At 33.4% G+C, this 13,989-nt stretch overlaps 3 protein-coding genes across 3 annotated transcripts; 1 reads left to right on the forward strand and 2 right to left on the reverse strand.

Moving 5' to 3' along the window:
- Positions 1 to 1,771: 1,771 nt before the first annotated feature.
- LOC145621434 (uncharacterized) lies at positions 1,772 to 5,014 on the forward strand. Its single transcript, XM_081676164.1, has 4 exons — positions 1,772 to 1,928; positions 2,053 to 2,222; positions 3,840 to 4,353; positions 4,465 to 5,014. The coding sequence occupies exons 1-4, from the start codon at positions 1,897 to 1,899 to the stop codon at positions 4,631 to 4,633; spliced, it is 885 nt and encodes a 294-aa protein (XP_081532290.1). The 5' UTR covers positions 1,772 to 1,896; the 3' UTR covers positions 4,634 to 5,014.
- Positions 5,015 to 6,136: 1,122 nt separating this feature from the next.
- LOC145619201 (zinc transporter 1-like) lies at positions 6,137 to 8,814 on the reverse strand. The gene is made up of 3 exons (XM_081673841.1): positions 7,883 to 8,814; positions 7,579 to 7,728; positions 6,137 to 6,929 (listed from the first exon to the last, which is right to left on the reverse strand). Exons 1-3 carry the CDS (start codon positions 8,519 to 8,521, stop codon positions 6,618 to 6,620), a joined length of 1,101 nt encoding a protein of 366 aa, XP_081529967.1. The 5' UTR covers positions 8,522 to 8,814; the 3' UTR covers positions 6,137 to 6,617.
- A 1,521-nt stretch (positions 8,815 to 10,335) lies between these two features.
- Positions 10,336 to 12,509, reverse strand: LOC145620814 (zinc transporter 1-like). Its single transcript, XM_081675530.1, has 3 exons — positions 11,892 to 12,509; positions 11,055 to 11,204; positions 10,336 to 10,893 (listed from the first exon to the last, which is right to left on the reverse strand). The coding sequence occupies exons 1-3, from the start codon at positions 12,507 to 12,509 to the stop codon at positions 10,588 to 10,590; spliced, it is 1,074 nt and encodes a 357-aa protein (XP_081531656.1). The 3' UTR covers positions 10,336 to 10,587.
- Positions 12,510 to 13,989: the final 1,480 nt, after the last annotated feature.

The following is a 13,989-nucleotide window of genomic DNA, read 5'->3' on the forward strand; positions in this document are numbered from 1 at the left end:
GCGTCAGCGTCGACCCCCCTCCCACACACGTCACCTCCTTTCCTCTTCTTCAACATTGGCCTGAACCACCGTACCAAATCTCATTCCCCTAAACTCTCCCTCCACCGCAAAACCACCAAAAATCTATCCCCCACCCTCGAAAACCCTGATCGAGCCCCTAGCGATGGCTGGGGAGGTTCGATTAGGGTTTTCGAGGGTGGGGGATGGTTTTAAGTGGTTTTTGCAAGAAAGGGGGGGTTTCGGGAAAGGTGGTTGTTGGTTCTAGCAAGTGCAAGGAAGAAGGAGATGACGATGCGCGGTGGAGGGGGTGGCGCCGGCGTCAGGGGAGGGGGATTTGGGTGCGGCCGGCGCTAATGGGTTGGGAGAGAGGGAGGCTGGCGATGGTTGTGCTGGTGGTTGGTGGAGGAGCTGGGTGGAGTTTATTTATTTTTATTTTCTAAATAATAAAAATAATCTTAAAAAAAAAATTTAATGGTTAAACCAATAAGATAACGACACGTGTCCACATAACCTGTTAATTAGGTTACTAACAGGTCATAACTTGTGTAAAGCGGATACTACCCAAAGTTTGTATTATTTAGAAATAATCAAAAGTTCGACTTGTTTTTGGCGGACGACTAAAAGTTTGTATTATTTTTGACAATTTTTCCTAAGTTTTAATTTGCACTCATGCATTATAAATTTATAATTGAATTTCTATGTCATGTCACCAATTTGTGATACATGTACCAAATTTAGAACGTATTTTTTTACATAATTTTTACTTGTATGAATTTATTTAAACTAATCTAATCTCATACTTGTAATCTTGTATAAATTATTTTAATTTATTATAAATGAAGTTTTTTAATTGTACATCTTGCTAGATTAGCCTTTATTAACCCTTATCAAAACATATTATAACTTATTTTTCCTTGAAATTATTTTATCTAAACTTAGATCATTTGAAATCGGGAGGAAAGCTCTATCTACTTTAGTTATCCATCACTCTCGCTCCATTAATTGCCGATTGTTGTTTTGTGTAGTCTCTCTTTCCTATTTTTATCACCTTTCATTCTCTTTCTCACTTTAACCATATGGGTTCAGGGTAAAGACTAGAATAGACCTGGTGCACAATAACTTATTGTGCACCCAACCATCTAGTATACAATACGAATGTGATTATATCATACGAAATGTGATTATATTACTACAAAAGTGATTATATCATCCTGAAACTGTTATATAAATGTATCACTAAAAAAGTGAATTTATCATTATAAAAGTATCAAATAGTAAATTACATCAATCGAAAGTTGATTTTTAAATTTTATCATCATAAAGATAATTATGTAATCTCATTAAATGGTTTAATATGAGATTGTATAATTCAAAATATGAGTCACATAAAGATAATTATATCATCTAAAAAAGTGATTATATTTTCACAAAAAAAAAAGTAATTATATCATCCAAAATGTGACTATATTATTTGAAACTGTCAAATTTTGGGTCTACAGTAATTTATTGTAGACCGGATCCATACAAGACCTTTTGTTCAGTCCCTTCTTTTTATTTGCTTTAACTAAGTTGCACGGGTCATAAGACTATTTTGTTTTCAAAACCCGATAATTAATCGATACGAGTGATACTCCTCAGATTATTTTCACTTCAGTTCAGTTCTTAATATCATCCTCTCGTAAAATATTCGGTTCAGCACAGTTTAGTCAGTACTTCTTATTGATTAGTGACTTTTAGTGACTTTTCTACACCTTGATCCGGTAGCAATCTCTACTTCTACCTCTCAAAAGCCTACAATATTCTGTTGCATTCAAACATTTCCTCCATTAAAAAGCTAATAATGCAAACAGTTCTTCAATCATAACTCCATCTTCAACCCAAATCTCAAAATTCAAGATGAGCAGAACTTCTTCAACTCACCCTTCAATGTAAGTGTTCTTAGCAACTTATACTTTTAACTTTTTTCAGAAATTAAATCAAACCCAGATCGTAAATTTTCATTTTAATTGCTTAAATCTTTGTTTAATCGAGTTTTAATAAATGGGATTGCAGCAAATTTGATGATAATGATGTTGAATCAAATTACAAAGAAGAGGAAGAAGATGATGGGTTCTTGAAGTTTCGCAAAGCTATTCGCAACACCATTGACGACGAAGACGATGATTCAAATGCCAGAGTTCGTTGCATTACCCTTTATTCTCATCGTCGCCATTCTCACAAAAGTAATCTTCATTTTCTTTCTCTTCAATTTTTTGGGTTGCTTTGAAATTATGCAATTTAGTTAATTTGGCTGTTGTAATTTGTGTTTTGTTGAATTTTCTTGGTTTAATTTTGATTAGTCTCATTATAAATGAAATTATGGATTAGGGTTTGAATTTACTTGAATTGAAGTACACTTTCAGTTTATCTTGATTGTTAATCTTATTGGTGTGGCTAAAAGTTTATCAAGAGTCAAGACTGGCTATACCGCCTTTTCGGCAACTAAATGATTGTGGAAGAATAGAAGGCAATGTACTCAATTTTTGGTAACTAGCCAACTGAAGCATAATCTGATAATTACTGCATGATCTCAGATGGCCTCAATTAGAAATTGATGTTAGAAAAAACAAAAATAATTTCATGGAAGGTTGAATGGTGATATTTGTTTCATACGGTGGTCATATTGGATAGTGCAGTTTCTTGTGTGTAAAATGAATCTTCACTTGCTTAATTTAGTACCAATGAGTGTGTTGATATCGATGCATTTCGTGATATGATTTTCAGCTTTGTTGTTTTACTTGGATTTTGTTCAAAGAATTGATTCTGGTGTATGTAAAATTGATTAGACCACTGAACTTATTGTCTCACTATCAATTTAGGCTAAAATTCCAAGTTTCACTATTGAACTACATTTTCGTTGGCAAACTCGAGTTTCATTATGTTCCCTTTGGGATGAGGTGAATAGGTGATGTATGATGAACTAGTAAAATTTGAGTGTAGTTTGAACATGAAGTGTGTTTTGATGTCTCTTACATAGTGTATCTACTTTAACAGACATGTTTTTTGTATTAATTTCCAACATGGCTAATAGAGTAATAGCCACATTACAAGGTGGTAATTAGTCCTGAACTCCTGATGAATGAAATAATGAGGTATACAAATCTTTGCTATCAAATTACTTCATAGTATTTCTACTGTTCTAAATAGATGATGGTGTGTAGCTCCCCAGTTCCTATGTCGAAATCATTCATAACTCTTGAAAATTTGTTTAACATGTTCAACACTTTAGCTTTATTATTTTATTAACGTTGATTTGTATGGAGTACACAAGGAGATCTAATGAGAATTAATGTAATTATGTGACACTCACCTGTTGTTGCTGTATCATGCTGTCTGCCAAACGTGCCTTTGATGTGTGTCCCAGGAATTCTTAATCAATGTCTATCCAAGTTTAATCTTGGCCTATAAAATCCTGAATATCTGTCCACTCCTTATAAAAGGACTCTGGCATCGTACAGGGTACGTAGATGATATCATGCATACTCTTGAACCCAGACTTACCTGTCTTACATTCTTCAGCAATGGTGATGTTTTAAAGCAAAAATTGCAGCAGTCTTGAAGTTACTAGCAGAAGAAGTAGCATAGGCATGGTTATCATATGGTGATTCGAGTTTTCTCATCGAAACTCTTGGCTATAAACAACAAACCTTGTATGCTTAGTATGATGTATTTTTTCAAATGAAACCATTTTATTATATCAGGACATATAATTGTATTGTCACTTGTTCAAACTGGCCTTAAGGATATGATTGGTAAAGATGTAGAAAATTTTTTGCTGATGAATAATACTTGGTTATCAGAAGGACCCTCAGGGAGGCAAGATGGACAAGAACAGAAGAATAAGGCAGCAACTATAAGGAGACAGCTGAAGGCAGGGTGGGCTTTAGAGGATCTAATTGATAAACAATTCAAGCAATATAACCAGGGCGTGATCCCTACCAAAATCGAGGATGTCTCCCAATTGCTGGCACCCTTATGGACCCCACCACTTGAAATGGTTGCTGTTGGCTGGCTGGGGGATTGGAGACCGTCAGCCATCCTAGATCTCCTTAGATCTTTGGCACGTTCCTCTTATTTCTCTTCTTCCACTGCTGACTCGGCTGAGATTGGTCGGATCCTCTCACAGCTCATTCGTGAAATCCGTATTGAAGAGGCTATAATTGATGAAGAGATGGCTGAGATTCAAGCTACATGTATCCTCCACCTTCCATTCAAGCCAAGTAATCAGACCAGAAGCTCCATAGGTCCATGGGACTGTGTTCAGTCTCAGCTCAAGAAAATTAAGCAAGTGATAAACAAGTCCCAACAACTTAGGTTCATATTAAACTCTTTTTCCTTTTCATTTCTTTTCCCAGCTAGAATAATTAATTGAATTTTTCGCTGTATTACAAACACCCTTACAATATATATTTTGAAATGTAATAGGAACAAAGCATTGGAGCTTGTAATGAAGAAGGTACTGAGCCAGGTTGATGCAGCTGAATTCTTAATTGCATTTGCTGGGATTCAAGATGTTGTTCATCAGTTTGCTGCTCGGAAAAAGTTGAAAAAGGGTCCAGTTTATATCTCATCCAAAGCCTTAGCGACTGTTTGAGTGAGAATTGGTTTACTTGGGAAGAACTATCACGCAAAAAACTGATCTTCTGTTGTGATTTGTGAATACCACTGACTAGTAGGTAGTGGATTATAGGCTTATAGCTGGATAGTACTTAGAGAATTTTTTCACCTCGATTATGGCTGTACAGTTTCAGAACTCTGTAATCTGTAGTTTGTTAGCAGAAACAGAACAGTTTCTGCAGATGAGGATGTAAAGAAATTGTTTTGTAGGGTTGATAGATTATGAGATGCCTTTGCCTAGAGACCTTTCGTATACAACATTACCTAGAATCTTTGAATCAGATTAAGGCACAGATCTTTGCAGTTGAGTATGTTCTTATGTTGATGGAAAGCTTGCTACAGACTATGATCACGATAAACCTGAACACCATTGTTGCAATTTGTAAAGGTAGATTAATGCCTGCTTATGTTGGAAGTAACAAGAAGCCAAATATACAAGATGAGTAAATGACTCACACCCACAGTTCATAGAGCTTTACTCTGTAGAATGCTGTCTCTATTCTGAATTTCTAGTCTAATATTAGTTCGAATAAGTCATTTTCTTTCTTAAAATAGTATTGATTTGTGTTTGAATTTCAGAATGCACCAGTAACTTAATATGAACTACAAGTGTTAAATGGATGCTTCTTGTAAGATCATGTCATATCATTGGGTTCGGACAAATAATATATACTTGTATAACCTAAAATTGGCCCAAACTAAGTGTTCAAAATGCTGTTCACAATATGAACCCTTAATACATATGGACAATACACGATATGGTGGGCATCACATGAGCATGACTATCAAAACATCAAATGGGACTTTTAGAAGTTGTTATTGACCATATTGCTATAATGCTAGGGCCACTCTTGCAAAGTTGTTGCAAGCATCTAATACCAAACTTTGTATGTAACTTTGACTTGAAATAATTCCACTAGTATTTTGACTACATTATTACATTTTTATTTCGTATTTTTTTTTAATTACTTGGTATGTAGAACACGCTGATAGAGCATCTTAAGTTCACACAAAGAGGATGTGATAGTGATCTTGTAGGAACAAATGCACACATAAATTCTTGGACCATCTTTCATAAGGTATGTGTATGGAAGGGTCTCAAAATCCGTGTATTGTATTGTCCCATACTCATTGTATTCTTTTTTGTTCTTCTCATTTCCTTTGTAAGTTCTCTTTAAATTTATTTTAATTGTTTGTAATAAGATTTTAAGGAGTTAAGGGACTAATCGGCCCATTACTTTATGCATAACTCCATCCTCGAAACCCTAGCTTGATTTCTGAATGTACCACGACTCCCATAACATCATGGTATAATGATATCAACAACACATATATGTACTTTGTATCATGGACCCCAGATCAAAAAAGAAGGACCTTCTGATAGGGTATGGTAAAAAAGACGATCATCTAGCATAGATATTTTGATCGAGTGCCCATGTTTTTAATCAAATCATGCATCACTTTTGAATGCTATGGCTAGTTCAATAAACTTAGGGGACATTTCGATTCCATAAAAAAACTTACAAGAGAATAATACATGCATATGATGTTATAAAAATTATATGAATGCTAATTACAAATTAGAAATAAACCAAACTAAAAATTAAAACTAAGCAAAGGTATAAGAAAATCAAACATACTCCTTCCGTCCCCTTTTGATAGTCCCTTATGGGCATTTTTCACGGGAATTAATAAACACAAATAAGAATAGTAAAAGTACATTGAAAAAGTAAATTGATATTGGGTATGCAAAAAAGTAGAGAGGGAAAGTAATAAAAGTACATGGGAAACAAAATTTACATGGGAAATATAAATTTGCACAAGTATTGTTGCAAATTGGATGGAATTTTGGTATAAAATTAATATTAATGGTTGTTGAAAAAAGCAAATGGGGTGAATATTTTGGGACTAAAATTTGCCCATAAGGGACTATCAAAAGGGGACAGAGAGAGTATAATAAATCAAGCCCAATATGCTAAGACAGCCATAAAACCAGCACCAAGCAGCAAAGTTAGATTTGCTCCAAAGAATAGCCTAGTGTTGGTTTGCACCTTAGGACTCATAAAATCTTGAGCTAGAAGATCAACGAGGGCCATGTAAATTAAGATTCCCGCCGCGACAGAGTTCAACAAACCTTGAACGATTAGTGCAGTTGGGTTATTATCATTATAAACATTACTCATACTAATTCCAATTCCGATTATGATTCCAACTGGAGTAGTCAAGGAAAAGAACAATGCCATACACAACATAGATGCCGATTTGAAAGATGCCTGCATTGTTTTACAAAATTGACAATGAGTGGATGTACGGAGTAATTAACTTGGTTGGTTAAAGTCATAGGATGGTTCAATATTTGGCTATATACATCATTGTGTACTTTATGACTCCCTTTTTTTTTGGCATAAAAGCGAACTAGATTAGATAAGCATCATAAAAGTTAATGGCCACAGCCAACTTTATGACTCCCTACCACACGACAAAACATAAATTGGATACATACATCAAATAATAACTCATTAGGTGTGGTTTGCAAACTTCCTACAAAAGACTTACGTACTCAATCTAACACGTTTAATTATTCGTACATGTCCTTAATAAATGGAGTTGCGAACAAACACTCAACATGACTAGTACGTCGTTTTCATCAATCAAACAGTCTATTTTTCTAGTTCCTAATTTCCTATCAAGCCACATGCTCAATTTTTTACTGTAATATAGTCTTGTGCAACAAGACAGTACGAGTAACAACCATACAAAAGTTAGTTCATGTATTTGTATATATATGTACATGTATATGTATATATGTATATATATACATACATATACATATATATGATCAAATGGATGAAAAAAAAATTATAACAAAACGGAAGAATAATAAACTAATTAATAATAAATGTGACTAATTTTGAAATATACCTGTACTATGCATCCAGCAAGTCCAACACCCTCAAAGAATTGGTGAAAACACAAAGCTACCATGAGAGGCTTGATAGTACGAATGCTTTGAGAAGTACCCAACGATAATCCTATAATCACTGAATGAACAACGATACCCAGCTCCAAAACCTACAAGATTTATAAAGTATAGCACAAGTAATTATCACAAAACTTTACTCACTTTTTTTTTTCCCATCAATTAGTCATTATTAGTACATGTTAAGATAAGGTTGTCATTATACTACGTAATATATACTTCATACGTCATATATGATGAATTTACCTGTGAGGTAATCTTGTATCTTATACGATCCAAATCAGTCACCCCCTCTGGCGTAGCTCCAGGACCACCAGGACCATGGGCATGACCATGTGTAGCATGAGAGTGAAGATGGACATGACCCGCATGAGCGCCACCATCCTCCTCCTTGTCAATGGTATCGGAGGGGGCAGCCTTTGTAAAGTGGATCCTACGATAATAACCCGTGGCATAAGCGTCAATCATCAAGCTTCCGAGGGCCCCCACCATAGCGAACAGCCCGGTGAAGGGGAAATTCTGCCAAGGGTTTTTGCTAAGGCAAGGGTTTGTGAGGTCCTCAAAGGCGTCCGGGAGTATGTGAATGAACCCTGTGGATAAAATCACACCTGCCGCGAATGACTTGATAAGGAAGAATAACTTACTCTCAGGGTGTAGAGCGGAGAAAGTCTTCCCTACAATAGGGAGGGAAACTCCTAGGGCGCTTGCTACCAATATGGCAGCAATCGCCCCGAGTTTATATCTTAAGGTAACTCTTTTAGGGTTGTGAATTAATTCTTCATGGTCGCAGGTGCAACTTGTACCTGCGACCAAGGTACTTGAGAAGAGGATGAGACCAATGACACAATAGAAAACGAGGTAGAAAGATATTTTTCTAGATGACATAGTCTTTTTTTGAATATTATATTAGGATTTTGCCTTCTCTTAAATTGGGATTATTATTTCTTTCTTTTTGAGAGTTGTAGACTTGTAGAGGTCTTTTTTTTTTTTTTTAATTAGAAATCGCTCCAACTTAACAAAGGAGCTTTTATTTGGTTTGTTATCTGTCTAGTCTACTTCATTCGTTTAGGAGTACCAATTATTATGGTTAGGAGACTTAGGACTTTTCTTAGTTTTGTTTCCTTAAAGTAAACGAAGTCAATAAAAAAAAGGTCATGGTATAAGATTTATTTTTTGCACCATAAGTTACAGGAAGCCCCCTCCTATCATAGGAGGGGATGAGATACCCTATTAAAGTAATATTTAATATAAAATATTAATTATAATATTTTTAATGTAAAATATATTATATGAATAATATAAATTATATTATTTAATATGAAATTTTTCAGAAAAAATTTATATAATAGTGAATATGGATAGAATTTTTCTTAAGATACCTTTTCTGATGACCGGTGTATCTTTGTACATACTAGGTTAGTACTTAGTTTCCGTGCCATGCATGGTAACTTTCAAAAACTATTTTTTAATTAACGTTATATTGTAAAAAAAAAAAAAAAAAGGTGAGAATCGATCCCATAAATCTCTGGAATCGGGAAGGATGCTCTAACCACTTGAGATATCCCTCAAACTTCAAAAAATAACATATGTCGTGTGTCTTTTACTATAATGGCAAATAGTTGAGGTTGTATTTATTTACAATGACTCTTATAGTTAAGATTATATTAAGCCTTGTCAAAAAATATAAAATAAAAAAAAATATAAAATAAAAAAGCCAATTTTTCTTCATATTAATGAAAAAGCGTTAAGAATTGTTATTCATAAAAGATAAAAGATAGTGACACGAGTAAACTTTACTGAGAAACAATTACGAATCCGAAGTCTACGAGAAAAACAAAACCACAGAATAAACGTAACGAGTAAGGCATAGAAATGTGGGTGTGAATAAATTTTTTATTTTGATTTGTGCAATTGTGACTGAAAGGGAAGCTTAAAAATGTACACAGAATGTCGTCATTTATATTCGTTAAACAAAGATATTTCGATAATTACTGGCTAAAATTTAGGTCTTATATGTACAAGTCAACAAAAATATGTCGATATAATGTGCTTATGTGATTTTGATCCTTCAATTTTTTTTTTTTAAAATAAAATATATGGTGTGAACTGTGAAGTTTAGAATAAAGTAACATCAGATTCATCACGGAAAATAGTACGAGACAAGAGTAATACTTTTATGGCATTACTTTTTTTTTTTTTTTTTTTTTTTGAAATCATCAATTCAATAAAAATTTCATACAGCATCTCTTAATGAAATTTTTTTTAAAAAAAAAAAAAAAAAATGAAAAATCAAACAAAAGTTATTTACACAAAGCTATAATCTTGCATTATTGTACATTTCTCGCAAACGTTGTTAGAATATACTACCTCCGTTAACATTTACTTGCAACTTTTGCAAGTAAATGTTAACGGAGGTAGACAGGTAATACATATTTTTGGAGAGACGATCTAATAATGCGTTGTATTCGTGACTTGTGAGGATGATTTTAAGATTTTTCATCTAATTCATTTGTACATATTTGCACAGTTGCACTCTTATCCCCTTTATAATCTAATTTTTTCATGCCAAAACATAAATCTAGGAAATTTATGTAACATTATGTCACAAAATTCTTTAACATCTCGCAATTTAATTGCTTCATGCTTATCTTAACTAAAATCTCTTCTATTATAATTTCTAATTAATGGATCTCCGATCTCCCTATAACAGGACGGAAAATGACAAATAACCAAAAGCTAAAAATACAAGAAAAAGAAATAAAAAATACATTAAATAAATATATACATAAGAGAAAAGCAACGCTTAATCGGAAGCCATATGAAACAAACCTTCTCAAAGAAGAATTTTCATGTTAATGTATAACGTATAGATATGATACATTAATAAATTTGATCAAACAATTGAAATACTCAATCTCAGACTAAAAATAAATAAAATAAAAAATAAAAAATCAAGCCCATATAGCTAAAATAGCCATAAATCCAGCACCAAGAAGCAAGGTTAAATTAGCTCCAAGGAAAAGCTTAGTGTTGGTTTGCAACTTAGGGTTCATGAAGTCTTGAGCTAGAAGGTCAACAAGTGCCATGTAAATCAAGATTCCGGCCGCGAACGAGTTCAACATACCTTGAACGATTAGTGCGGTTGGTGAACTGTCATCATAAACATTACTAATTGCAATTCCGATTGCGATTCCTACCGGAGTTGTAAAGGAAAAGAACATTGCCATGCCCAAAACAGACATAGACTTGAAAGATGCCTACAATGTGACAAAAAAAAAAAAAAAAAAAGTTGTTTATCAAGATTAATAATGTACGTACCCTTGGCTAAGGCCCATGATTGGTTTTTATACTTTATTATCAGTTAACCTTTGTTATAAATAGTAACGGAGATATAAGTTTGACATTCATTTTTTTATACCTGTACAATGCATCCACCAAGTCCAACACCTTCAAAGAATTGATGGAAACACAAAGCTGCCATGAGAGGCTTGATAGTATCAAGGCTTTGAGAAGTACCCATTGATATTCCTATTATTACCGAATGAACCACAATGCCCATCTCCAAAACCTAAAAAAAGAAAGAGCAATTTTATAATTATTTGCTTTACGAAGATCTTGTTACAGGGTTACTCCATATACCAAGAAAATTGAATATAATTTTTTTTTTTTTTTTAATATTCATAGAATAGGTCAAAACTAGATGCAAGAAAAAATGGCGTTTTTTTTTAAAAAAATTTTCTCCAGTTTTCATATAAAGTACATGAACAAATATTAGTTCGATTCAGGTAATTGTGTACCATGGGGAACATATGTTAAATTACAAGAACAATTATGTTGTCAAATGAAGAAAAAAACCCAATAAAATGGTGATCTTCAAAGTGAATAAAGATTAGTTAATTAACCATGGAAGGATTCTCATTTTATTTATAAATTATAATTTTACAGATAATAAATAATAAGGAATCTTGTAATTCTTCTAATATTATAAAGAATCTTGTACTATTTCTTATACTCATGTGAGCACACATAAAAAAATCCCATATAAATCCAAAAAGTTAATTATAAACTTAATAGTAATTATTCACTAATCAAATTATATAAAAAGATATATAGCTAATAGGGAGTATACAATTTTATAAATCATCAAATTTGTGCAACATATTTTATTGTTACGTTATAAACAACTAACTACATGTCTACATGCCTCCATGTGATCATGAATGTTATTGATGGTAATAAGTACGTGAAAATTTACCTGTGAAGTAACCTTATATCTAATACGATCCAATTGATCCAAACCTTCAGGGATAGCAACCGGACCATGACCATGACCATGGCCATGGCTGTGGATGTGCCCGGCTTGACCCTCAACCATCGCCTCATCGTTAATACTTGTCGGTGATGAAGACTTTCCTACGTCGTGCATCCTACGATAGTAGCCGGTGGCAAAAGAATCGATTGCTAAACTTCCAATGCCCCCCAACATAGCGAATAACCCGGTGAAGGGATAGTTTCCCCAAGGGTTTTCCTTAAGACAAGGGTTTGTAAGGTCGTCGAAAGCATCAGGAAGTATGTGGATAAACCCCGTGGATAAAATAACACCTGCCGCGAAAGACTTCATAAGGAAGAATGAATTGCTATCGGGGTGTAAGGCGGGAAATTTCTTTCCTACTATAGGAAGGGAAACTCCTAGGGCACTTGCCACCAAAATGGTGAAAATTGCCCCGAGTTTATATTTCAATGTGTCCGATTTTTGGTCTTTAGTGATTTCTTCATGGTCGCAAGTGCAATAACCTGCCACCAAAGTGACCGAGAAGAGGATGATTAAGAAAGTATAGATAAAAAGGTAGTAGCATCTCTTCTCCGTCGACATAGTTGCTAGCTTCAAATTTTTTCTCTTTACGGAAGAAATTAAAGAGATTGGAGAAGATGGTCAAGACTCAAGAGAAGATTATATATATGATTAAAGTTCTTAACCCTAATGTGTATTTATACAAGATAGAATTTGTTGTTGATGAAAAATAAATAATCTAGTTAGAGAAAACTAAAGTTAATGTAGTAATGTACTAGGGAAGTGATGTTTTGAAACTAGTAATAAAGATTGGTGTATAGTATGATAAACAAACTTTGGTTTTTTTTTTTTAAACAATATCAAAGTATAATGGGAACACGTCTAAGCGTGAACATTATTAATTTATTATATTATGTAATTAGGTAAAGCATGAATCATTTCGTTCGTTTATGCACAAGTCAACAAATTATACAAGTATAGTTTAAGTTAATGTCATCATATTGTCATGTTAAAGTATGACAAATTAAATTAAAGTGATGATATTATTGATACAGGAAATTATTTTACTTTTATATCCAACATACTAAAATTTGAACATTTTAATTTGACACATTTTGGTCATTTTCCAGGCGAAATTGCCTGAAAATAAAGTCACAATTTTGTCATCGTTCTTTGGTTTTGTTAAGTCGTCGAAAATCTCTTTGCAGCTGAGCGATGAAAGACCGCAAAGAGATTTGTTGCCGGAAAATGCATAATCCGGGAAAATGAAGAGAGATTTGGGTATTTCAATATCGAATTTGTTTCTAGGAATGTTGAAATTTTGAATGTCGAGAAAATTCAATTTAATGATTCAAACCAATAATCCATTATCTTCCGATCAAAACGTGAGAAGATGGGACTAACAATTTTGTGGTATAGTACTACAGACTCCGTATTTACATGCATTGTAAAAGTTGTTGTGAGATAGATAGTACGGAGTAAATCTTGCAAGGTGTTAGAGTGGAAGATGGAGGTAGCTGAGGCGGGGATTAATGTCACATTGTCATTAGAAATGTTGTAATTTGCTCGTGTATTTTACATTTGTATACATTGCATGTTCTTTCTACGTTTTTTTATAACCCTTGTATTTTGACCGGTAAATTATGCATGTATAGTATGTATGATGAACTTTTCACATCTTGTCAATCTTGAGAGCCTTTGTTTCATCAAAGAGAGTTTTTCGGCGTTAATATCATTTGTGAATTATTTCGTCTTTTAAATACAGTTTATGTAAATTTCAGATAATTTTGGATAAAAATGAGAAAGGATGTCAATTACCAAGTTCGTAATATGTTTAAGGTTGCAATTTGCCATTTGTATTTGACTACAATTGACAAACCATTCACTTTTACGACTTGTTTGGTAGCCAGCTATTCTAAATTACGATAATTGTACTAAATATTATTTAAGTGTAATAACTTAGAATGAAAAACAACCTACTCGTATATATGATTTCCATGGAGGACAATATCTTTCCTTAACCTTGTATTTTTTCTTAAGAAACTTCAGTATTAAATTATCC

This window comes from Chenopodium album, chromosome 27, assembly GCF_948465745.1.
Source record: "Chenopodium album chromosome 27, dcCheAlbu1.1, whole genome shotgun sequence".
NCBI classification, from domain to species: Eukaryota; Viridiplantae; Streptophyta; class Magnoliopsida; order Caryophyllales; family Amaranthaceae; genus Chenopodium; species Chenopodium album.

Coding starts and splice junctions, on each gene's coding strand:
- LOC145621434 (XM_081676164.1), top strand. CDS start 1,897: ATGAGCAGAACTTCTTCAACTCACCCTTCAAT. Junction 1,929..2,052: donor TCTTCAACTCACCCTTCAAT/GTAAGTGTTCTT, acceptor ATGGGATTGCAG/CAAATTTGATGATAATGATG. Junction 2,223..3,839: donor TCGTCGCCATTCTCACAAAA/GTAATCTTCATT, acceptor CTTGGTTATCAG/AAGGACCCTCAGGGAGGCAA.
- LOC145619201 (XM_081673841.1), bottom strand. CDS start 8,521: ATGTCATCTAGAAAAATATCTTTCTACCTCGTTTTCTATTGTGTCATT. Junction 7,729..7,882: donor GATACAAGATTACCTCACAG/GTAAATTCATCA, acceptor TAAATCTTGTAG/GTTTTGGAGCTGGGTATCGT. Junction 6,930..7,578: donor TTGCTGGATGCATAGTACAG/GTATATTTCAAA, acceptor AAAACAATGCAG/GCATCTTTCAAATCGGCATC.
- LOC145620814 (XM_081675530.1), bottom strand. CDS start 12,509: ATGTCGACGGAGAAGAGATGCTACTACCTTTTTATCTATACTTTCTTA. Junction 11,205..11,891: donor GATATAAGGTTACTTCACAG/GTAAATTTTCAC, acceptor TTCTTTTTTTAG/GTTTTGGAGATGGGCATTGT. Junction 10,894..11,054: donor TTGGTGGATGCATTGTACAG/GTATAAAAAAAT, acceptor GTCACATTGTAG/GCATCTTTCAAGTCTATGTC.